This window comes from Pararge aegeria, chromosome 21, assembly GCF_905163445.1.
Source record: "Pararge aegeria chromosome 21, ilParAegt1.1, whole genome shotgun sequence".
Lineage (NCBI taxonomy): Eukaryota > Metazoa > Arthropoda > Insecta > Lepidoptera > Nymphalidae > Pararge > Pararge aegeria.
In genome coordinates, this window is record NC_053200.1 from 9,768,038 (window position 1) to 9,793,955 (window position 25,918).

The following is a 25,918-nucleotide window of genomic DNA, read 5'->3' on the forward strand; positions in this document are numbered from 1 at the left end:
CATCCTATTCTGTGATTCCATGAAGTCTCTATGAAGTTTTCTTACTATGTTTCGGTAAAATGTCACTCGTCAGCTGATTTGTTGTGTTATGTCTTTACATAACTGTCAACTGTCAGTTTAAGTGTCAAAACTCAATATAGGTACTTACTTAGGTAAAGTGAACTGCTGCTTAAGTGCTTTGCTTCGAACTCGCTTGGAAAGTTTCGTATTTCGTCTTTCAAGACAAGCAGTTCAGTATAGCAGAAAATAAAATCTTGTTTGTGATAAAATTGTGATTTGGCTTTTGAATTAATGCTAAAAGTAATAACACAATTTGTTAAAAATAATTTGTAATTAAAATTTTTATACTTCGGAGTTTGCTCAATAAAAAAGCAGTCAAGCAAGTAGGTATGAGTGATTACGGTTATACCTACTCATCTAAATAGAAATAACCCTTTTATTAAGTTGTAATTTCATGTAATAGGTGAACTTATCATCGCAAAATGATATTCCAAATGACGTTGTTTTCATCAATTAATGTCATTTTGTGAATTGGTCTTCTGTCTTTGTTATCATATTTGTGTCGATGAGTAAAGTTCAACACACTGAGTTTTGAGATAGCACTTTGCGACCACATACGCAACGAGTAGTACGTTTTACGATCACTTTGTGCTTGGACTTTGTGTAGGATGGATCAACTGCGTTTCGACGGTCGTGTGGCGGTGGTAACAGGCGCCGGTGGTGGTTTGGGCAAGGAATATGCGCTGCTGCTCGCGTCTAGGGGTGCTAAAGTCGTGGTCAATGATCTTGGAGGTGCTAGAGATGGTCAGGGAAAGTCCAATTTTGCTGATGCTGTTGTCAAGGAAATTAAGGACAAAGGTGAGTACTTTGAATTGCTAATGTTGTATTGTTAACTATTTAGGTATATTATTTGAATTGTAGATTTTATAAATGGGTGTTAAGGGTGTTTGTTGATTGTAATCTTATCATAGCCTGGATGGCATATCATTTAAAATAAAATTATAATTTACAAGTTACATTTAGTTTTCAGTTTACACATCATGACTATTTGTTTTTTTATCATATTTTAAAATTTTGAAAACAATACATAGTATATAGGGAAAAATGTATTCAGACATGATCATGGCAGAATTGAATGGACAAAAATTGTGATATTGTGTATCGATACACATAAAGCTGTAAAATAATAGATTAAATAACTTTAACTATTCTATACATTCTATTTAAAAAAAGGCATTACTTGTACCAAAGATTATATTATCACAAATAGTGATTTATTCTGATAATGATAATAATATAATGAAGAGATTTGACTTTATAAATTGTAAACATTTTGTATTCAATATTCATAATCATCATTCTTCCCTCCTCCATCAAAGCAGAAAAGGTTTTAGGGCGTGGACCCACTAGGTTGCTCCAATGCGGGTTTTGAGGGACATTTCGTTATACTTAAGAGAAATCAAACTATACTTTTTCTTACTATAGATATTTTCTTTTTGGATAATTAGCATGCAGGGCTTGAAGTCCCAGCAATTTTGAGTTTTTGTGATACAGTCAAATTGATAAATGATGACATAATGGTTAAGCTATGGCTCAGTAGGTAGAGTAAATAGGAAACCTGATTAAAAAGTACTGTTCTTTCTGACCATTTGTATGTTCACCTACACATATTTTTTTTATTTTTTATAAATATATAGCTAGCAAGCAAATTGATGGTAATTATTACCATTCAAGAAATATTCATATTAATTCAACATTTAATGAATATGAAAATTTACTTTAATTGTTTTACAACACTGGTTCAGGATAACATTATGTAATGTGAAGGAAAATACGTAAATAGGAAACACTGAGAAAATATATTTTAAATGAACAGTTCCTTTGGCCTGTACTTATTGAGCAATAGGTTTTACCATACCTTTTACCTGTTTGTAAGTAATATATGAATATTAGTTTATACAAACAAATAAAAGGCATACCATTATTATATATAGAAATATTTATTTATATAACAAAAGAAATATAAAAGATAATTTAGACAGGGTGTGCTAACCAACATCCACTCTTAAGAGGATCAAGCTAGAATCAGGTGGGTATATAAAAATATGCCAAAACCAGAAAAATAAGCTAGTACTCCTCAAAACGTTTTTTTATTGCAAAATAAGGGCAAGAAGAAGATATAAATACCAATAAGTAATCTAATACAACAAATTGGCAACCCTAACAACTAAATGAGTTGACATCACATTTACACCTTTTCTGTTGCCATAAAAGTCTGACCCCATTTGACCATAATGCAAACACATTTTTAAATGACATCTTTGGACGGTTATTTCTCTAAAAGTATTGATGATCGTAGGAAAACGTTGTAGAAAATAAGTTATTAATTATCTCTCTGTGCTCCTATATGTTCTACTGCACCCCAGGGAGCCCTGCTCTATAGACAATTTTTTTCCACCAGCAAGGCTAGCATAGGCAGGAGATAAAAAAATGTATCTCCGATTGTATCCCCTTTACCAGTCCAACTGCCAAATCACAGCAATTGGGAAAATGAGAAGTTTTCCCTCGTTTAGTGTAACAATAAACAGGGGTCAACTTCTCCTATTCCCTGGCATATCTGTGGGTACCTAAACAGTAAATTGCAATTTAAATTAGTTTTACTTTGAGTTCCTTGTAGTCATTTGTTTTTTGAGCATCGCTTGAGCAACTCCCAGAGGATCCAGTCACTTACTAACCAACCTGTTGCACTAACTACATTAATTACTTAATACTGGGAGAGCAAATTATGGAAAGAGTTGCTCATAGGAGCAAATCTGCTTATAGTTAGACCAATTGAACGTAGATAGCTGTTAAAAAAAAACATGTTATTTCAATAGTTTGTAAATAAAGATGTTCTTTTAAGGTGGAATTGCAGTCGCTGACTACAACTCCGTAGTTGAGGGCGAGAAGCTAATTAAGACGGCCCTCGATAATTTCGGCCGTATTGATATCCTTATCAACAATGCTGGAATTCTACGTGATAAGAGCTTCCAAAAAATGTCAGAACAGGTAAATGAAATGTACCTAACTACCTATTTACAATTATTTACAAATAGATGTTTCAGTAAGTAATAATAAATAATAATATTTCACATCATACCTTTATGTGAAATCTAATTCGGGCTGAAAATATAAATGCATAGGTTAGTCTGCTTATTTATTTGTTACCTTTGTTCACCTCAACTCCTGCCACACTTGCCATTGCAAAACAAACTATGTACGCCATAACAATAAAACTAATATTGATAACATTTTGCTTAAAGATAATCCTTGAGACACGCTAATATCTGTAATGGCTGAACCAATATGCGTATATTTTCGTTCAAGATAATCATACCTACCTTTTGTTTAATTTAAACTGTGTGGATTTAAATAAATTCAAGCATAAAGTCTTGTATTCCTCTGCTACATGTACAAGATTGATGCTGGAAGTTTTTGAGCTAATTATTCATACCTAAGGTTAGGTATTCACTATAGAAATGAAAATAACTATAGTTTAATTTATGGATCTCACGTCATAAATAGTTACGATACCAAAATATGTTATTTCTTAGTAAAATTATATTAACAACATAACCTTGACTGTTTTAACTCTGTAATTGACTTTAGCAAGCGCGCTGCCTTGTTCCGCAACTTTTTTTCTCACAAACTAATATTATTATGTAGGAAAAACAAACTCTGATTCGCATTGTATGAGGAAACATTGGGACTGCACGCGATTTCGTCCGCGTATTATTTCTTTTGAGTAAAATTTTCTTTCTCTATTTTGCACTTTAAAGGGCCATTTCTTATAGCATTGTATTGATCAGTTGAAACTGTTCAAGTTTTCATCATCATAACATATGCGGTTTTGAATTCACATTCATTCATTACATGTTTTTCTGGGTAACCGAAAAACCGAAGCTTTGTGCACAAGTGCAAAATATTATTTCTAGTAGAGACTAATGTTAAAAACTTGAGGGCATCCTTTTTACCAAGTTTTATTTTAGGACTGGGACCTAATCCAGGCGGTTCACATGAAAGGCGCGTACAAGACTACACAAGCGGCGTGGGAAGCGTTCAAGAAGCAGAAATACGGCCGCGTTATCATGACCTCCAGCAATGCAGGTCTTATTGGAAACTTTGGACAGGCTAACTACAGGTTACTTATAATTTATTTTCATAGTCAAATATAGCTGTCGCAATACTTCTTATTTAACACCTGTGTCGTTGGTCAAGCGGCAAGCATGTTCAAATTCGGAACACGCGGTATTAGAGTTTTCTGTTAAAATCGCATTGAAGAAGCTTGAAGGTCTAAGATATTCTCTTCTATGAATAGGATGACTGACTCAAAGAGTTGGACATTACGAGGGCCGGTTGAGAATTTCTGAGCCTAGCTAGAGCAAAATAACTCTAGGTAAAATTCTAAATAAAATTGAATTTTTCGATATAGTTCCCCTGGACTTCAATGCACTTTTGACACCTTTTAGAGAGGATTTGTATCTGCGATAAAAAGTAACCCGCGTATTTGTCTGGAAAATGTTCATTTACGGCAGCTAAGTTAAATTATAGGGAATGGTAAACTTATCGAGTTATTTGTTTCTATAGTGCCGCAAAAATGGGTCTGGTCGGACTAGCAAGCACATTGGCCATCGAAGGCGCTAAGTACGATATCAAAGTGAACACCATAGTCCCTACAGCGGCGTCGCGACTCACCGAGGACATTCTACCCCCGGACATGTTCCAGGCGATGAAGCCGGAACTTATTGCCCCCGTTGTTGTAAGTTTATTAATATTTTTTTGACTCAATCATCTAGGTATATTGAAAATTACCATGGGATTCGCAATCGTCATTAATTGGCATCGAACATCAATCCTTACAAAATATAGATTTCATTATCAAGACAATCTTATATAGATAAACTTTGCATATTATAGCAAGTTATTTAGACGAATACCATAGTAAATCATAACTTAAAAAGAGATTTAGAGAGAGTTTACGTCTTTGAGTGGGAAACCTACAAAAAGAGTCATACCTCTCCGGCCTAAGAATATCTTGATGCAAAAAATCTTTGCTCTATTGCTGTTTGCATTTTTAGCATCAGTATAGAAATAAGGATAGTATAAGTAGCGTTATGTGAACTGACTTCGAAAAAATCCTTACCAACATTATTAAAGAGTGTTTGTTTGTTTGTTCTCCCTTTACGATCGAAGTACCTAAGCAACGAATTGACTCGATATTTGGCAAAGAGTTAGTTGAAAGGACAGAGATCAAACGGACGAAGAACGCAGGCGACAGCTAGTTCTAGATATAAAGATTGGAAACGGAAATATATGGAATGTTCAAGAATAAATAAATAATTGATCACATTTTAGATAAATATAAGCTGAGCTCTGCTAAGCTGCAAAAACAACGAGTATCACGTAACTTTATCAAATTTTATTATCGTAATGTAACGTAATCACGATAAAGTTGCTATCCGCATCGAAATGTAATCTGAAATTACCTCCCAAATGTGTTTTACAACCAAAATATACGGAACCTTCGATAAATCCAGTCTAGTTTGTCTGGTGGAAGGCTTCTGCCGAGGCTGGCTACCTACCTGCCAAATACTGAGCCACCAAACAAAATAATAGTAAAAACAATAGTAAAAAGATTAGAAGTTTTTGCCCGCGACTTCATTCGCGTGGCCCTGCAAGAAAAACATGTCCATCTCTCTTGGTCAAAAACATACAAATTTAAACCACGGGAACCGGGCTTTTTTCCGGGATAAAAAGTAGCTTATGTGCTATTCCAGACTAATCCATCCATGTGCCAAATTTAATCCACATCTATTTTACTCGTTCAGGTGTAATCGAACTTTCGCATTTATAATATTAGTAGATATATTATATAATTCTCATAATTTAAGTAATTGTAATTTCAATTTGATAGCGTTATTGAATCTAAAGTTGGATTGCATCAAATCGTTTATCGTGTAATACCTATCCTACCTAGTCGTCTTAATACCTATTTCAGATTAGATACGGTTTTGCCAAATTACTATGGAACTCTAAAAAAACATAAGTTTATCTTTTATAACACTCACTATGACGTTGCGGAATTTGTGATTATTATGTTAATTGCATAACAACAACAATATATTGTAGTAAAGTTAAAGCCACACCTTACTCTCCCTACGCATTACTTTTTTATACGGAAGAAGATGACCCAATAAACTTCGTACCACTTAGAACGCCATCTTTTGAAAGTAATTCGAAGTGACCATTACCATACCAAAAATTTAGACATGTTTAAAATTTTAATATATAAAAAGGTATTCTTTAAGGAAATGCACTCTACGTTTAGTGATATATAAAATTAAAATACACACTTATAATAATATTAAATGTTATACGATTTTCTGTCAATTTGTTCAGTACTTTTTAACATAAAGTTTTTTTTTGTAAAAATAGTAATTAATAACATGTGTGTTAAAATGAAAACACATAAAAGAAAGGTTTTCTTATCTCACTTAAAATTTCTTAAACCTCCTTTTCAGTAATAATAAATAAATAAATAAATATACTACGACAATACACACATCATCATCTTGCACCAAAGTAAGCGTAACTTGTGTTATGGGAACTAAGATGACGCTCGAATATTTTTATGAATAATATACATAAATACTTATTATGTACAGATAAACACCCAGACACTGAAAAACATTCATGTTCATCGCACAAACATATTCCAGTTGTGGGAATCGGATCCATGGCCATGGACTCTTAAAACAGGGTCGCTGGTCGCTCCAGTCGGTTTCAAAGGTGCAAATTTTAGATATAAGGGTGAATTTCTCTCCTGGGATCTAAGTTTTAAAATTCTTATTATTTTTCATTACCAGGCCTACATGGTGCACGAATCATTTCCTGACAGCGGAGTGATCATCGATTCCACTCTGGGCTTCGCGACTAAAGCTCATCTCGTCAGATCAAGTGGAACACCTCTGAGGTATTTTTTTACATCGTTATCCACTTTTCCAGTGCAGTTAAATAACATCAGTCGAAATACATTTAGTATAGCTATTTATCTACTTAATGTTTTATAACAGAACATTTGAAGAACTAAGGTGTAGGAAGGGAAATGAACGGCAAAGGTCGATACATATACAGCCATATAGATACCATTTAAAGTGTACTCATCGTCTGAAGGTCATCAACCACCCTCAGCAATAAGTAGAAAACAAGGCACGTCAAGATAGATCGTCCCGCGCTGGCCAATTCTCTGTAAGCGATTTAGGCTCAAACACCTAACGGTTAGGTTAGGCCCCGGCTTCGGGGCTCCCTTTAGCCTGGAACCCCTGCATGCTGTTTTCCAAGTTGTATGCGAATTAATTTAAGCATCACAATTTAATTTCGCTTACATGAACGCCGAAAGAAATATTATGAGATCTAATGTTCTCAAAGGCATGGACTTTACCCTTCTTATTCTGAGACCCATGCCCTTACACAGGCATTTTAATCTATAAAGACCATTTATGAATAAATAAATTTAGCGCAATGCAAGCATGTAAACTTTGTCCTACAGAAAGAAGCCTTCAGATCCAGTAACTATTGAATCAGTGAAGGAGAAATGGTCTGAAGTGGTCAACATGAACAAAGCCAAGCACTTTGACAAGATGGCCGAAGTAACTCTCGATTTAGTGGAGAAATTACAGGTACAATTAAAATAGTTCCGTTTTTATCATATTATTCAAACTTAGATCAATAATGCTTTACAGTGCCATACAAAATCTAGAAGGCAGAAGTAGTTTGTTTTTTTTCTAATGCTTATCTGGTCAGTTTTTAGAATATTGCATAAGTAATACTTATTATCTGTAATCGGAAAGGTACAGTAGGTATGTTTACCGAGGTAGTAGTCACTACAAACATACAGACTTTCAAAAGTGCTTATATTAGGCCTACTGGAAATAAATAATTTTATTTTTTAATTTTTTACCTTAACGTCAAGAGTCCAAAAATTCGAGACATTCGTAAGACTATTTCTTTGTTTGGGAAATTTCAGGACATCAAATTATTAAATACAGTATCAGAATCGAATTTAATTTGTTTACCAAAATTCTCAAAACGTTTTATGTATCAAAGACAAGAACGTAAGATAGAAAAAAGATAATCCACCCCTCTTGTTCTTTTTTCAAAATCAAACTTACAACAATAAGCTTCCAATTCGTGTGTTTTTATTTGTAAAGGTTACTTTTTGTCGGCTGACATTAATTAATACATCTCTGATATTATTGAAAGAAGTACTGATAAATAGTGATTTTCTCTTATTGTGTTATGATGATAAAATTAAATTACATTATCGTAGGAATTTGAGGAACGCAGCAAGTTGGACAGCACTCGGGAGTCTTACTGGACCACATATGGCTATAACTCTAAGGACCTCGTCTGTTACGCTCTTGGCGGTAAGAAAAATATTTATTCAAAGCTTTAATGAAAATGACACTATCTTAAAGTATACATAGAAGTATTAGCATTGGATACAAAGTTCCTTTTGAAAAAAAAAAACCTTTTGATGGAAGCGAAAACGATGGGTGTTATAAGTTTGATGTGTCTGCGTGTGTGTGTTCCCCGAACGGATGAACTGATTTTGTTGTTTTTTCTTGTTTGGAAGGTGTATTCGTCGGAAGTGTTTTTAGCTATGTTTAAAGAAATTTGGTCTAAGCTGGCCGCCATCAAAAAATGGCGGATATCTCGGATATATAAACATTTTTACAAAACTCCTTCAATATGGGTATCAAATAAAAAAACTTAGCTTTGCTCTATGACTAATTTCAAATACAAAATTGCCGCCACCACATAATTGACAATTAGTTTTTTTTTTTTCAGAACTCCCTCATTATGTGTATCAAATTAAAGGATTGACTTCTAGAAAATGTACACTTTAATTAAAATGGGGATATAGTATATTATAAAATGGATCTTTTTGCAAGGAATAATATTCTATGTCCAATAACGACGTTTGATATTATTAAAAAAAAAAAGCACTTTCTAAATTTAATATTATTAAAAAAAAAAGCATGTTTCCTGTATTCACGGCTTGAACGATTGTGACGAAATTTTGCATAGAGATTTTTGTCTGCGTCCTGGATTTCATAGGTATTTTTTATCCCAGGAAAAGAACTTTTTTTTTTTATAAGAAGCATGCCCAATAATGCAGATTGTGAAGCACCTTCTAATTTTTTTAATTATGTATTTTAAAAAAACGCAAAGAAATGCATGCATGGCTCCGATCTTGGAAAATTGTCATGGAGTTAGTTGAAAGGACGTAGAGTAACATGTGCTACTTTTTATCCCAGAAAAACAAATGTTTGTAAAAAAACTGTAATAAACACGGACAAAAACACATCAGCTAGTTAACTAATATAAAACATTGAATTTTCCAGTGGGTTCATCCGTTGTGAACCCAACAGACCTCAAGTTCTTGTACGAGAGCCATGAGGAATTCACCGCTCTGCCTACATTCTTCATTCTACCTGGTATGGTGATGGAGTCACCAGTCATCGGCCAGTCGATGCCGCCGGGCAAGTTCGCTGATTTCACCAACGTAAGTTTAGAGAGCAAGAACTCGTAAGACCTTCGAGTATTATTCCTTACTTTCCTTTCAGACCCATAACACAAGCTACATTTTGGTGCTAGATGGCGTAGGTGTATTTTCTAAAAAAAATTATTTTATTTTACCCATGTAAATAGTCCAAAAATCCCTTTCACTAAATTAAATCATTGTTTTTATGTTTAAAAACAAAACTGTATACTTCAAACTGTCAAAATTTATAATTTCTGAATTTTCTCTGGTCTGGTCTGGTGGGAGGCTTCGGCCTTGGCTTGTAACCACCCTACCGAAAAGAGGTGCCGCGAAGCGATTTAGCGTTCCGGTATGGTGTCGCGCAGTAACCAATTTTATTCTTAGACTGCATCATTACTTATCAGCTGGTGAGATTGCAGTATAGGGCTAACGTACAGTGAAAAAACGGTGTTAAAAAACACCCTTTTAAACCTGATAAATATTGTTTATAATTTTGTCATGTATAAAATCGTGCTTATATTTTATTCTCGAAATTATTACTTTTATTATGAATAATCTTAAAATTATCCTTATATATTATTCTCGACAGATTCTTCACGGCGAGCAATACATCGAGTTCATCGGGGACTTCCCCGGAAATGAGGGGGAGTTCACCATCCGCAACTACGTGGTCGATGTTCTTGACAAGGGATCCAGTGCCGTCGCAATTGTTAACAGTAAGTTGAAGTTTAAAATCGTAAGGTAAATCCTTACGATTTTAAACTCAAAGGAATAACTATTCCGGCGTTATGCCACATAGACACTGAGGTAGACAGAAGTATTTTTCACCCTCTGACATTTGAAAAGTGCTGTCAGTTTAGGTTTGACAAAACTGCATAATAGGTCTCGTCCCTCGTAAAAGAGACGGTTTTAGAGCATAGAACAGGGTATAAAATGGAAAAATCCTTCGCATTTATGATTTAGACAAAAATTTAAGGGTAGGCAGTGCTTTTGTGCGTGTATGAAGTGCACGCCATTGAGAGTTCCCCATATGTGTATCTACCAATCTGCACTTGGCCAGCGTGGTGGACTACGGCCTTAACCCTTCTCATTCTAAGAAGATACCCGTTCCGTGGGATAATATAAAATTATCTATTATAATAACCGTGGTGATAATGATGTTCTGAAATTTTTTGAAAGTATTTTTGACTGTGTTAGCGATAGTCAAGTTGGTTCAGTGGTATATGTGTTATTTCAGGTGAGATCTTCCAGAACAGAGAGCTAGTACTCCGCACGCAGCAACACATATTTGTGCTGGGTCAGGGCGGCTTCGGAGGTCCCAGGAACAGTCAACAAGCGATCGGCGTGGAGAATGCGCCCAAACGCGCCCCCGACGCTGTCGTCGAGCAGAAAACCGCGGAAGATCAGGCTGCGTTATACAGGTAACTAATATTTCTTCTCGTCATATCCACCCATTAACGACCCACCACCATCATTCATCAGAAAATCCATAACTGCAACTGTAGATTTTTTAATTTTATATCATTTGCCCGCTTTGTACATACTCTGTGCACACCCTGTGTACACGCCACTGCCCGCAGTGCACGGGTCTCCTCCCAAAATTAGATGGGGTAAAAGCCGTAGTCCACCACGCTGGCCCAGTGCGGATTGGTGGACTCCACACACCTTTGAGAACATTATGGAGAACTCTCAGGCATGCAGGTTTCCTCACGACGTTTTCCCTCACTGTTGAAGCAAGTGATATTTTAATTGTTCAAAACGCGCATAACTTAGAAAAGCGTAAGAGGTGCGCACGGGGATTCGAACTCGGCCCCCCGAAAGTGAGGTCGAAGACCTACCCACTGGGATAAAAACCGCCAGTGTATGTTCAGCTTATTAAAGATTTTCACAACACATATTATTTAAAAATTAATTATGGAATTATTAAATTTGTTAGAGACAATTTACTTACAAATTATATAAATACAATTGCACTATGAAATATATGTTTAAACGATTCCATGTTCTATGAAAAGAATTATAAATTTTAACGATTATACAAAACCTCCTCCCCACTGTGAGCTGTTAAAATTATCCTACATTAGACAAAGCAGGGGGCACTTCCGAAAAGCTGTTAATCAAAAGAAGAAATAGACAATGCATAATAAATTTTGCAGATTATCTGGCGACTTGAATCCACTTCACATCGATCCAAATGTAGCGTCAGCCGGTGGTCACCCCAAACCAATTCTGCATGGTTTAGCTTCTCTTGGATTTTCAGCCAGACACGTACTTGTCAAGTAAGTATAATTGCATACTGTGATTTTGAAATAACTGCTTCAGATGATTCCTTGAATGAAAGTGTTAAAAGAACCTTAATACTGGAAACTCAAAGTTCATTATTGTGATAACTAACATGTAGGCCTTTAATTTACCTAATACTTACGAAACTATTTTATTTATTATATATATACTAAATTAGCTTCTCATGTAATGTACGCATCAACAGTGCCACCTATGGATATTTTTGACTTTGACTTTGTTATAGAGAAAGGACAAACAAACAAGAACACTTTCGCATTTATTATATTAGTAAGAAGAATGTGTGAATGTGAATTAAATATTAATAATAACCTATCTTTATTATACTTTACTTATAAATCTGTTATAATAGCTAAATTCATATTTACATTATCATTTATAATAGTTTTTAGTTTAATACTTATTTAAGTTTTTTTTTTTTATAACTAGACCAGACAGAACAGATATTAACAATAATGCTGTATTCATCTATAATTGAATTTGTAATTCTAAACATTTTTTTTTTTTTTATGTTGTTACAATAAGTTCCTGGTGTGTACCTTAATAATTAAATAAATAATTATGGAAGTATGGATATTAAACAATGTGTCTCCAAAATGTCAACCAGGTACGCAGGCAACAATTCTGCAAACTTCAAGGCGTTGAAAGCGCGCTTCGTTAAACCAGTGCTTCCAGGACAAACCCTGGTCACCGAGATGTGGCTGGAAGGCAAGCGAGTTCACTTCCAGACCAAGATCAAGGAGACAGGCAATATTGTTATTGCAGGTAACACATATACCTTAATACTATTTTACCATTTATAGGCATCGCTATAAAAATAGTCATAAAAATCAGAGTAAAATCGGGTTAAGCGCCTTGTTTAATATGGGCAACAACGTGTTTACAATAATAAAGTAAATACGAAATATTATAAACGGTAGGCATATTGTAAAAGACTGCCGATTGGCGCAGTGGGCAGCGACCCTGCTGTCTGAGTGCAAGGCCGTGGGTTCCATTCCAACAACTGGGAAAATGTTTGTTTGATGAACATGAATGTTTTTAGTCTCTGGGTGTTTAGAATCTATATATAATATCTCTATAAAAATATAATTGACGGCCGAGTGGTGCAGTGGGCAGCGACCCTGTTTTCTGAGTCCAAGGTCGTGGGTTCGATTCCCACAACTGGAAAATGTTTGTGTGATGAACATGCATGTTTTACAGGGTGTTTATCTGTATATTATAAGTATTTATGTGTATTATATTCATAAAAAAATATTCATCAGCTATCTCAGTACCCATAACACAAGCTACGCTTACTTTGGGGCTAGATGGTGATGTGTGTATTGCCGTAGTATATTTATTTATTATTTATTTATTACTCATCAGTTAACTTTGTACCCATAACACAAGCTACGCTTACTTTGTGGGTAGATGGCGATATGTGTATTGTCTTAATATATTTATTTATATTATTTATTTAAAATCAACTTATAGGCTGCCATAGCTTGCAATAAAAGTGAGGTTACAATAGTAAACAAGGGTAAAGCTAACGTGTCTATAGTAATTACAGTTAACTTAGCTCAACTTAGTTTGCACTTTACTCGAACCAAAACATAGACGAATAGTACTAGTACAGAATTTCTCTAAGGAAGACTTAATTTTCGCCAGATAATTGTTAATTAAGAGGTAAATGTCACTTTGACAGTTTTTGTATTGTAAATCAATTATTTCGATGAATGAGTGCGAATGAAAAATCAGCATGAATGGCAACAAATTATTAGTGCTTAAATTTTTTTCTTTGCTGCAAGCGCGCGCAAGTGATAATCTTGTAATGCTGACTTGTCTTTATGATTTAAATTTATGACAAGATACCTTTTTTTATATAGACGGGGGACACAAAGAGTTTTTAGTCAAAACTCTTGTTGTCTGTACTACACAGGTTTTGCGCCGACACCGGAGCATCCTCAGGGGATGATGTCTTAAGACGAATAATTGTTAAGACTATCCAATATTTATTTTGCACAATTTTGTCTTCACAGGCGCCTATGTAGACTTGAAGAATGTCGTCAAAGACGGAGGCCCCGCTGCTCCGAGTTCCCAATCTGTACAGACTAAGGGATCTTCGTTGAAGTGTGATTCCCTGTTCGCCAAGATAGAGGAGGCAGTCAAGGCCAACCCGGACAAAGCTAAGACTGTCGGAGCCGTCTACCTCTACAATATAACTGAAAATGGAAAAACTATCAAGCAATGGAGTACGTATGTTTTTAACGTCTGGTAGTTCTATACCGGGCAGTATAAACAAATAACCTCGACCCAAGCAGTGGCCAGTTTGGGAAATCATTTTTTCAGAATTTTCTCTGATCTGGTAGCTTTAACCGTGGCTAGTGGCTAACGTACCGACAAAGTCGTAAGCTATTTGACGTACCGGTACGATGCTCCGTAGTACAAGAATAGTTTCGAAAATAACATCTGCTAGGCGTATCGCGACTGCTTCTATATTTTATTAACTTGTGTGACTGTTGACTAATTTACCCAATAATTATTTATAAGTTGAATTTTGCAAGTCTCAAACCATTTCTAACTTGTGTACAGGCTGTAGATGTTGTTTATAGTTTCTATGAATTTACGACAAGCTGCTGTCAAGGTGTCGAATCAGAATTAATGGTGGGCATTTGGGGTTTATGTGTTCCCTAACTCTTAGAAATATATTATTAACTTAAGTTAGTGAAGTATATTTCATCATCAATACTAATAAAATTAAACTTTTCGTTACAGCTCTAGATTTGAAGAAAGACTTGACGGTATACCAGGGTGAACCAAAGAATGGCAAAGCCGACACAACCATGACAGTATCGGACGATGATCTGATGGAGATTGCCTCAGGCACCCTCAGTCCTCAAGTTGCCTACTTGAAGGGAAGACTAAAACTCGCTGGCAACATCATGTTGGCACAAAAACTGGGGCCTCTCCTGAAGAGTGATGCTAAATTATAAAATTTCAAATATTTTCAAAGGTTGCCATTTCTAATGATATAATTTTTTTACAAGTTTTCAATAACTACACAGGAATACCATATTCCTTAGAACCAAACTTATAATCATTGCATATTGTTATAGGCTGAATTTGTTTACTCTTTGCTATGTTGGTTAATAAATAAATTAAACAGTGTTGGTTTGGCCTGGACAAATGTGACAGCGGAAATCAGTTGCGCTGACTACCTTACGCAAGTTGAACTTTGGACTTTCAAATCTAATAAGTCAAAATCATCATTTTTAATACTTTGCACCACAATTATTATTTCTAATGTAAAAAATACCTGATCTTGTTAATATTTGTTAAAATTTAGTGCAGCAGATGACAGCTTTTCCTAAAGGAGAAACTGTAGGCCATTAACTTCGCAGATAGTTATTGCTAAATTTGTTAGGCTGAGATCTATAGAGAATAATTTGATTTTGCTTAGATTTAAAATAATACAGATTTATGTTTGATGTATATTTTTTTAATTGTTACCTATGTCTTAGCAAAGTTTGAGTATCCTCTGTAGATACCAACCTCAGTGATGAGCCCACAAAGGAAAATATTATGCTTACATTGTTGAAATATTGTAACGATGTCTATTGCATTAAATGATTCAGATTTGATTTATTATTATTAACTTGGTTGTAGATAAGGGGCAAATATAATTCTACGCTATAAATGTCACAAAATATGACTGAGAGTAAGGAGACTATTTATGTTAATACATTATGTTGATAATTATATTATATTTTTATATATTATTGTTATTCATTCCAATGGATTGTGTACAGGTGATGGAGAAATAAATCACATTTTATATAAAATTATGTTTTTATTACTTATTATATTATTTTTATCTATGCTTGTTTGTTCTGTTGCGTTCTTCACACAGTACAGCTTTTGACGTTAAAGTTGGGCTAAGCAGTACAGTTTAAAGGTATCATCAGTGACCAGAGTTGCAAGGTGTGAAGGGTACTTCAACTATAGCGTTCTGAATGCCAAGCTACATATTAACATATATTGCAAAAACACATCACACCACCGGGTCATAACAGAGTATAAAAACTAGTCTTTTTTTTTATATTTGGCTCCAGATGGAGATTCTAGTGGATTGTTAGTTTATATCTGGAATTAGTTTCCCTTGTAAAACCAGGTCAGCTTCCTTAACTTCACTTTCCCAGGCGTCGCGCATTTGGGGCTGCAAACTTAAATCTATTATTTTGGTTGCCTGGATCTCTGGCAATCCTTTTGTTTTTACAGCTTTTCCTATTATACAGCAATATGTACCTATAAACAAACATGAAGAGAGACTTAAACATTAGGACATTAAAATTAAATTATTGATTTCAATAATATTACAACATGGTCTACTCGCTATTGCCTACATTATCATCCATGTTTATTTTGCTTTATGAAAATCCTAAGAACATCTCGAGGACACAAGCAGCCTTTAGCAGTTTGGATTAACTGTGCAGTATGTTGTTCCAGGACAAAAAGTATCATATGTCCATCTCCAGGATGTAAACTATGAAAATTTCCTCAAGATTCAGCTGAATATGGTAAACAATGGCACAGAGATTCTTTTGCATTTATTACTTGGTTGGATTTTACTAAATCATATAAAAAAAATTAGCATGGATTTTAACATTGTCGAGTGATGAATGGCTATTCCAGAATAGTTTTTAGGTATTCAATAGTATCCATATTGTACAAGGTACCTACCATCTCCCAGATCCCAACTTACTGCTGGCGATCTTTAAGTTCACAGTAATCACAAATATTAAGTCAAAATACCAGGTTTGCTAAAAAATTAGTTAATCACCTTTTAAGTAACATCTTTCAAGAAATTTCTCAGTGCAGACTAGTTAAAAAATTGGGTATGCCACAGTAAGCAAATTAAACTTTCAGTCCCATTTATTATCGTTTACATTATTTTAATAATGTTAAAACTAGCCAACCCTTGCCATTTTCTTCAAAGTGTACTTTAAACTCTGGCATATAATCAGCTGCGGGGCATTGATAGGCTGGCTACGATGATGAATCTTGTATTAAAATCCTGTTATTTAGCAGTGATTAGCTAACACTTTCAACACTTAATCGTTGATAGTAAAAAAATCAAGATACCTCTACTCAGTGAGTTTTTATCCACAAAACCGCCGGCTGATTCACATTTCACCACTTTTACTCTTCCAATTGAGTCGGAAACTATTAGGATGTCGTTGCCAACAGTCTGTTCAACAGTACCTTGAATCCACACATCCAATGGTGTTGGCTTATCTATGATATCTCTTGTAAAATACTTTTTTGGATATGATACCATTTTAAACATAATATGCTTTATAGTGATACTAAAATGAGATATTTTACATGTTTATCGTTGTTATTTTATTACATACTTTAAATGAAAATAACCGATCACTGAAAATTAATAACAATTAACAATATAACCTAAAATAAATATCGCTGCTGTCAATTTGCCATTGGTGTCAACATTTGAAGTATCAACTTGAAGTTGACAGTGACAATTATAAAAAACCCAAAAACAGTGAGAAAGCCTCGCGCACGTGTTCTACCTTTACAGCGGCGGAATGTTCCTAGTTCACATACTTTTTCAAAATTTTATGGTTAACGTTTAGAACATTAAAGGTAAATAATAATAATTATGACTAATCACCTGTTCGAGAAAACCTACTAAAGTGGAGTGGTTTTTGATGCTTCAATATTAGTCGTGTACACGGTTTTTGTATGTTTTTAATTCTTTAATAAATGAAGAATTGCTACTAGATTGCGAGATAACTACTCATGCCCTATGTCGGCGAAGTTGTCTTAATCTTATACGTATAAGTACTTAAACCATTAAAGACCGATTGGTCGACCGTATTTCTTGAACTTATCTTTATATTACACCTCAGGCAAATAAAATCTACTGGGCAGTACATATGCTTCCTTGGTGTAATGTCGAGGAAGTTTAACTGTGTATATCGAGATTCTTGAATCAGTTCCTATGTTACACTAAAACAAAAAATAATATATTAGCAAGGTAAGTAGATTTGAGATTGCGATTTTTCTGCAAAGATAGGTAAACTTACGTTCTTATTTCGCAGTCAGATATTAGGACATCGGCGTAGGTCATTCGTCAATCTGTTATGCGGACGAAGCTATGGTGCTTGTAAAAAGAAACCATTTTATGGAAGCATCATGGCTAGCTGAAGTTGGCGTGGCGTGTGTAGTCCCAAAATCCAGGCGACTTGAACAACCCAGCTCGTCAAGTGCTTCAGAAAGCGTTCAAAGTCGTAGGGTATCCCGTATCCGCTGTTATCACTATCATTTTGTTATCAAGCCCGCCAACCCGCATTGAAACAGTATGGAGGGCCTACGCTCTTGTCCCTGATTTGTGCGAAGGTATCTAATCTACTAAAATTATTTTTGCTTAGGTGTTTTTTCAAGAAAAGAAAATGTGACAGAGCTGCTTCTACTGCTAGGGAGCGCTGTAAGTACCTAAGGTTTTATTTTAGGTGAGTTTATTTGAAGAAAACTAACAACAAACAACGATGAAAAGGAAATGAAAACTTTAAATATTATATATATCTTTATTCTACACTTATAAACAAAGTTTATTACAGTTACCTATTCCTTAAAGCAACAAAGTTCAAGTCATCAATAACTTAAACAAATGATTAAATCATAAGAAATACGAATAACCGGATATTCCTATAACATTAAAGATATCATATAACAAGTTCCTAAGGTACGTATATTGGTAAGTAAAAATAAACTGTACAATAGCTGCATAACACGCAATCCGGTGTTTACAAACCGTTGCCGCGAGCATGAAATCACTCCAATATTTCCAGCTCCCGCCGTAACAACTCAATCAACGCAATTTTAAAATAAACCGTTTTTTATACACTGCAGCACCCTTAGTACATGATTTGTAGGCTGACAATCTTGGAGCCGTTTTATATAAATGAAACAATGTGAGGTCGAATTGAAATAGCTTTTATCGCTGTAGCTTAATAACTCATATTCCTCTACACTTAAAACTTAGCTGGAGCATTTGTCAAATAAAAATGAATACCAGAGAAATTTTAATGTTATAAAAATTTGCGATGCCAATACAAGAGTAATTAGGTCCATTTAACGTTGACGTTTTAATGTTTCGACAATCGAAAGCGACTACGCTCGCGAGTGCGTAAATCTCTTACTAAGGGTACAGTACACAAACGTCGGCCGCCGAACAAAAAATATGCCCCGATGAAGGTCTCAATAATGACTTTCTCGAGAACTCGTTACACATAAACAACTCACGAAGTAGGTAGGTATACAAAGGTGTTCAGGCGGACGAATTTCAACTTTACAGCGCATAGAGCTTTTAATAAGTAGTTAGGTACCTATGTTGATACTATGCAATTACAGTTTCGAATAGTGAACTTGCTTTTCAAGTTACCGAAGTTTAATCTTAGTCTAAGATTAACATTTAGAAATAATATTTATTTAGTTTCATAAGTAGTAGACCGGTACCTAGTTCGGTTTTTTTTTTTTAAATCAAACAATATATTCATTTAGGTTTACTTAAGTAGGGTTTATAACGTTGAGGAATTTCAATTTCCAACGACCATCGATTGATATCAAATGTGTATAGATTTTACTTTTTTTCAAAATATACCTAGGCTCTTCTTTGAAAAAAAAAGTAAAAGATTGTTTAAATACCTATTTAAGTATTCAAGTATATAACAATACAAGTTTTACTGAATTTTGCCTTCTCTTATTATATGCTATTTAATAGGTAGGTTACTAAGTACTGGACGGCCGATTTATTTGTTAAAAATAAGTTACTTAAATAATCAATAGAAATAGGTACTATTAGCTACATTATTATTTTTTTTTTTTAGTATCCTTACTATTCTACCTTCTTCTTCACTAATTTTTAACTAGATTCTGTATATGGGGTCTCTACATCTAAATTCTGATGCAAATTTAAGTAGGTAGGCACCTACCTACATAAACCTTAAAAGTTTCATTCATTTTCTTCTAACAAAAAATTCATAGTACACATTCTCAGTTAAAGTTAAAGACCGGTTGGACGTATAAAATAAAACTAAATAAAACCGGGACAACTCTATTCCAAAGCTTTATCCCGAGGGAAGGGCGGAGGGGCATCGAAGCTGTCATCTGCACTCGGGGCAAGCGTACACAACTCAATCTGAAAGTCGCGGCCGGCCGTTGAGAACGTACCTACGTTCGGTTAACGCGCTAAAACATCGATAGCAAAATAAAAACTTATAAAATTCGAACAAAGTAACTGAAACGAAGTGAATCTATTGCACGAAAAAGACAATACCACTACAGGAATCCCGTTTTGTGATGTTTCGTTCGTGACTGGTACAGTGATATTTTTGTAGGATCGTAAAGTTTTTGTTGAAACTTTTCACCGAACCGGAGCCATGTGACTGCGAACGAGCATCTAAGTAAAAGTACGTGCGTCATATTACTTATTTTAATTTATCTAATGTAGCCTAAATAAAAAAATACTGTTTATTTCTTTTTAATATAAAAATTTCCAAAACTATTATCTGAAAGTTACCTAAAATACTGCCTTCAGGGACACCGGAAGGTACTATTTTAATTATTACAGTTATGGGTATGTAATACTATGTAATTAGAATGTAACTCTACTCCATAGCAAAAACTATTTTTAATTGAAAGCTCGCTCATGAATCAAGCAAAAATCTCAGGATAGATAAGAAGATAACTTAAGAAAAGGTTAAGGCAACCACGGAAAGCCAGAATTTTTTGGCTTAAAATTCTTGTCTAAAAATTCATTACTTAGCTTTTTATATGAAAATTACTACTACACGTCTTCAGAAACCAAATTCATAGCTAATTCGAATGTGCTTTTAATAGCTAAGAACTGCTTCGTAATATGGTAAGTAGTAATACCAGCCAGATGAGGGCAAAATGAACAGGTAGTTTAGTCCAATTCCTTGAATCACAATAGGAATCATCTCAATAAAGTTTTTGTCTGATCGTAAGATTCTATTTTGGAAACAATGTCTGGTTTGTAACATTCCTTATGAAGGCCAGCATTGCAGCTGCACTGCAGAGTGAGTGCAAATATAAGTTTTTCTAGATTAAGTATTCGCAAAACTTTTATTTTATAAATTATATCCTAAAGTTACTAAGTGCTAAAATTTTGACAATTGGAATATGAAACTTATCACGCACCTTTAAGCGATGTCAATCTTTATGAGGAATCTTACTAATCCAGGAAGGTCTCTCAAGTTTATATTCTGGTCCATAGGGCCTTACATATAAACGTGGCGTAACGTCGGAATATGTATGCAGTGTTTTACCGCACTTCAACTGGAAGCGTCTTTTAAATGCCAGAGCGTGATAAAAACTAAATATCTATTTAGACGTTATTTTTGACGTCGACGTTCGTTTAGTTAGTCCGAAAAAACTAACAACGTTTTCTTATCACTCTATCCGGCATGAATCCGGATAAGAAGTACATACGTTAAATTTAGCATTCAGTATCAGTTTCAACTTTACAAGTCATCACTGAGAAAAAGGCCACATGGACGGATGACGGACAATAAAATATATTTATATTTAGTTTTCTATTAAATATTTTCTATTTATTAGCTGTTTTCTCTTTTGGAACTCTAAAAAGGAGAACAGACCATTTGTGATTTCTGGTACGTTGGCAGGGTGAGATTTAACGAGGTCCTTGTGTAATAACAGGAATTGCACTAGGCTTTAGCATGCTTAAATATTAACAAACGTGCAATGAAGCATAGAAATGGTTAATTTAAGTCACATGGTCGTATAACAAAGTATGTCCTCGCTTTTCTCGTGTCCTTAGCTGTAATGCAAGCGTGAGCTGAAATAATGAGATGGTCTATTAACCAGCTGACGTAAATAAAACACGCACGAATGTAATGTACAGAGTAATTAATTACACGAAGTAATGTATTATGATAAGAAGCACCCTATGACTAAGACTAACCCTTCATCATGAAAGGATAATACTTCACTTGTTTTGCCATATTTTGATAGTTCAAAATGTTGTTCAATGATTACCAACAAAATGAAGGTTCTCGTTATGACTATGTGTGTGTTTTATAGTAGTAGGTAACTACTGGCACAAATTCTGTTATACACAAGTCTCATAACAAAATTACATTGCCAGATCTAAAAGAAGTGCTATCCGTACTATCCGGACCTTCTATCTTCTTACATTTCATTTCTTTAACAAACTTTTTTGAGGCAATCTTGTATTTTCAAAATATTACTAGTATATTATATTTATGACTAGCAGTGCTATAACCAACACTAGGCATATTGGAATCTGGACTGGTCATATAATATAAAGATTTTGCTTGAAAAAATTGAGAATTGTGAAAAGAAGTAGTTTCAGCTATCAGCATTTCACTGATGTATTTGTAGCAGATATTAATCTAAAATGGCATCAACGAACAAATTAACGGATTTGCACAATTCCATGGATAGACCCGCAGTATTTGTATGTAACGCAGACGCACGCACTTGTAATAAAGCTGTACGCACGGTCCGTATGATTTATAACGCCTTGTTGTCCATAATAAGTTGTTGTAACTCCTTAACTACCTGGAGTGACGGACAAAAGGATAAAAATAAACTTTACGGCTACCTTTAGTGCTGTGAAAACAAATGGTTTCGAAGAAATCACCTAGGTATATATTGGAATCAAAATATTTTTAGGTTAATTTTATCGGAGTGGTTCCCTCCTTTCAAAAACCGCTGGTTTTGTGAGGTTAAAATCTTCGAACTGTCTGCATGCCTGGATGGTAGCGCTCATATGCGTGAACTGATTTTAGTGCGATTTTGTACCTACCATTTTTACCATTAAGTACCTACTATCAGATCTGGGCAGGTTTTTAAATGTTTAAGATGCTCCAATCAAGTTAATATAGGTATTTTACTATTTTAGTAATTCTGTAACGACTAAGAATATTTGATGCGTTCAAGTAAATGCATGCACAGGTATCATTTTATTACAGAGCAGAGTCTTCCCTTTAATAAATTGATATCTGGCCTCTAGTAGGAGCTGGAGTAATTTTTTTGTAATTAAAAAATAACCAAAAAAAAAAGTAATTTTTTTGGTTATTTTTTTAAGATTAGTAGATTTTTTAAATGAAAGTTTCTTTTTCATTCTCAATCTATTTTTTTTTTTATCATCCTTGTAATTTCCAAACGCTATATTATAAGTTTCAATGATCCAATAAAGTTTGCTAATGTAGTTTATTATTGAAATACTTATTCGTCTTGTGAATACATGCTTATTTGTATGTACTGTGAATTTAAATTAACAGTGTGGCTGGCAGTTCTAAGATAATATACAAGTGGTTCTTGTAAGACAATGCAAGTGTTGATTTTAAAAACTATTTCGGAATGCGATTTAGCGCGACATCTTTAGAGCAGAAAATTATGTTAATTCTCAAATTTCGAGAAATTGTATGGTTTTTATGGAAATAAGGACGTTTAAATATTAATGTATGCTAACTGTTCGTTTGTCTTATCGTTTAACTATTTAGTTTCGCAGTTAAGAGATAATGATTGCCAGTCGCGAGACAAACATATTTTGGGCTTTCATTTTTAAGTACCTACCTAAACTTAGTGGAGTTTTAAATGATTGTTACGATATCGTTGCGAAATCTAACCTACTCGGCATTTTTAAACTTTTGACGTCCGCCTTGGCGTGGTGAGAGCTGCTGTCTATTAAGTGAAGGTCCAGGGTTCATTGGAAAATATGAATTTGGAAATTATAAATGCCTAGATTATTATTATAATTGCCTTTGGTCTTGTGGGAGATTTCGGGACTAACTGACTGGCCTGGCATGGGATTCGCATATCAGCACTACCCCTAACAGGTTAGCCACGGACAAACGGAAGGCAGGTAAGGAGATGATGAGCCAATTGCCGAGCGAATAAAGATGCGATGCATGCGCGGATATGTTGGGAGGTATTATGAAAAGAAGGATAAAAGACGAGTGGGACAGGCAAAAGTCTGTGACTTGCTCTCCGCACAAGAGACCGCCCTCTTCCAGATTTAATGCATACGCGGTTTCTGTTAGAACGAGTGGAGATGAGGAGAAGGTTTTTTAGTCCGTAGGCCGTTGGGAAACTTTCATAATGAAGTCGGGCATGCACAAGGCATCCATGAGGTTTCCTCTCCCATAAAGGTTAGCCCGCTATCATTTTAGATTGCAGTCAATGGCTAATCTGTAGAGGCATAGATAAAAAGTATGATATTATATTATCCTTTCAGAAAATTTCATTCTTGCTAGTTACTGCGTGTGCAATCACTAAGTTCTTTCTCGGTTTATTTTATTTTCATCGACGCAGCAAAGAAATCGGATAACACACGGAGCACGATGTGTATAATCTATGTTTACTCAATTAACTGTGCATGTCTGTCCTCAAGGGTATTAGATTACATGACGTGCCACGTCTAAGAAACTAGCCTGTTGTGAAGTGCCTTTACTCATCTCAAAGGATGTTTACACACGCTTTTATATTTGGTTTGATAATGTCACACATAACACGCTATCGTGGCACATGTGTTAGATATGAGGAATTAAGGGCTTTTTAATTGGATTTACTCTGTATCTAATTAGATGAAGCTGGCGGTGTAATAATCCGCTTTCAAAACATATGCTGGGAACTGTATCACATTTTGTTAAATTGAAGTAATGTTCAAATTGATGTTGTGGGTTCCAAAGTAATCTTAATTCTTAAACAAGCCATTCTAGTTTTAGATTACAGGACAAAAAATTCAGTATAAAAAGATCATTTTCATCAGTACTGTGTTTTCGTTTGATTTCCCTTTAAAACAGTAAAAATTTAATAGCTTAGTCGTTATGACTTCGGCTTCCCTTTCAGAGAGTTCGATTTTCGTCACGCACTTCTAATCTTCTTATTTAAGCAATCAAATATCACTGGATTGAAATTACGATAAATTGAAACGATGCAATGAAAACATCGTAAGGAAACCTGAATGACAGAGAGTTCCATTCAATTTTCTTAAAGGCGAACTTGGCCAGCGTGGACCTAGGTATAACGTTTTCATTCTCAGAGGAGACCCGTGCCCTATAGTGGCCCGGTAATGAGTTTATAAATATTTCAACAATGTAATCTTAAACAAGCAGTTTTTTAAAGGATATAGGGTGCTGTGTTCCTGTGATTTTCCTTCTATTACCAGACCAGTAAAATAACGGTTTTGCCTCTCATTTTAATTGGTATCTTGATAAATTAAACGTTCTGAATGAAATTTGCTGTAGAAGGCTTTTCCTGAGGAAAATCTCTTTGGTCAGTATACCTACTATGGGAATTACGAATAAATTTGAAACCAACGGAATTTAAAATCCTATACCATAGTTGTGTAAGGCGCAATACCTCTGGCAAACAAAGCCTCTTTTCAAATATGAATGTAGCGAAGTGGCAAATATTTAGTATCGGAGCCTAGAATAATAATTTGTAGTGTTATAAACAAAGCTTTGCAAGGTGCAAAAATTCAAAATATTATTTCCATTCGGTTTGTGGCACATTTAATCGAGAGTGTTACCAAAATTCATTGCGATAACTATATTTGGTAGCCTGTTTTGATTTCAGTCACGCGTGTATGCTAATGTTTCACTATTTCGGTATTTATTATGAAATCATGATTCTGTAAAAAAATAATTGCGAAAATTATTGATGTTAAAGCAATAGGAACTTTCTTCTCTAATGTTTCAACAGTATAGTGTAGTAGTTTCAGTGTATGAATAGATTCAGCCATTTGAAAAGTTTTAACTTTCTATGATTTTAACTTGAGGTTGAAACTAAAACTTACTTACTTCGCATACTACTATTGTGAAACCAGATCGTCAAGGATATTAAAATAATACTGATTTATGCTAAAGCAGCAAGCCCCCTAATGTTTAAAAATCGGTTAGGTATATGGAAGCAAATACCTAACCTAAAGTTTCTTAGAGTCATTGTCAAACTATCTAT

The 25,918-nt window shown here is 34.6% G+C and overlaps 3 protein-coding genes across 4 annotated transcripts in view; 2 read left to right on the top strand and 1 right to left on the bottom strand.

Annotated features, from left to right (window-relative positions):
- Positions 1-153: 153 nt before the first annotated feature.
- Positions 154-15,623, top strand: LOC120633139 (peroxisomal multifunctional enzyme type 2). Of its 2 annotated transcripts, none has more exons than XM_039903258.1 (15): positions 154-387; positions 668-858; positions 2,903-3,048; positions 4,029-4,180; positions 4,627-4,798; positions 6,906-7,012; positions 7,589-7,718; positions 8,369-8,465; positions 9,447-9,607; positions 10,176-10,302; positions 10,824-11,007; positions 11,743-11,865; positions 12,495-12,652; positions 13,906-14,118; positions 14,642-15,623. In XM_039903258.1, the coding sequence occupies exons 2-15, from the start codon at positions 669-671 to the stop codon at positions 14,857-14,859; spliced, it is 2,178 nt and encodes a 725-aa protein (XP_039759192.1). In that variant the 5' UTR covers positions 154-387; position 668; the 3' UTR covers positions 14,860-15,623. The 2 variants fall into 2 exon arrangements, with proteins under 2 accessions (XP_039759192.1, XP_039759193.1); XM_039903259.1 differs by having other exon boundaries at positions 154-383.
- A 73-nt stretch (positions 15,624-15,696) lies between these two features.
- Positions 15,697-17,290, bottom strand: LOC120633142. The gene is made up of 2 exons (XM_039903264.1): positions 17,009-17,290; positions 15,697-16,171 (listed from the first exon to the last, which is right to left on the bottom strand). Exons 1-2 carry the CDS (start codon positions 17,211-17,213, stop codon positions 15,999-16,001), a joined length of 378 nt encoding a protein of 125 aa, XP_039759198.1. The 5' UTR covers positions 17,214-17,290; the 3' UTR covers positions 15,697-15,998.
- A 2,823-nt stretch (positions 17,291-20,113) lies between these two features.
- Positions 20,114-25,918, top strand: part of LOC120633195 (growth arrest-specific protein 1-like) — a 32,357-nt gene continuing 26,552 nt past the window's right edge. Inside the window, exon 1 of the mRNA XM_039903334.1 lies at positions 20,114-20,358. The gene's annotated coding sequence lies outside the window, so the exon portion shown is untranslated. The remainder of the gene's footprint in view (positions 20,359-25,918) is intronic.

Coding starts and splice junctions, on each gene's coding strand:
- LOC120633139 (XM_039903258.1), top strand. CDS start 669: ATGGATCAACTGCGTTTCGACGGTCGTGTGGCGGTGGTAACAGGCGCC. Junction 8,466..9,446: donor CGTCTGTTACGCTCTTGGCG/GTAAGAAAAATA, acceptor TGAATTTTCCAG/TGGGTTCATCCGTTGTGAAC. Junction 11,008..11,742: donor GATCAGGCTGCGTTATACAG/GTAACTAATATT, acceptor TAAATTTTGCAG/ATTATCTGGCGACTTGAATC.
- LOC120633142 (XM_039903264.1), bottom strand. CDS start 17,213: ATGTTTAAAATGGTATCATATCCAAAAAAGTATTTTACAAGAGATATC. Junction 16,172..17,008: donor TAAAAACTCACTGAGTAGAG/GTATCTTGATTT, acceptor GTTTGTTTATAG/GTACATATTGCTGTATAATA.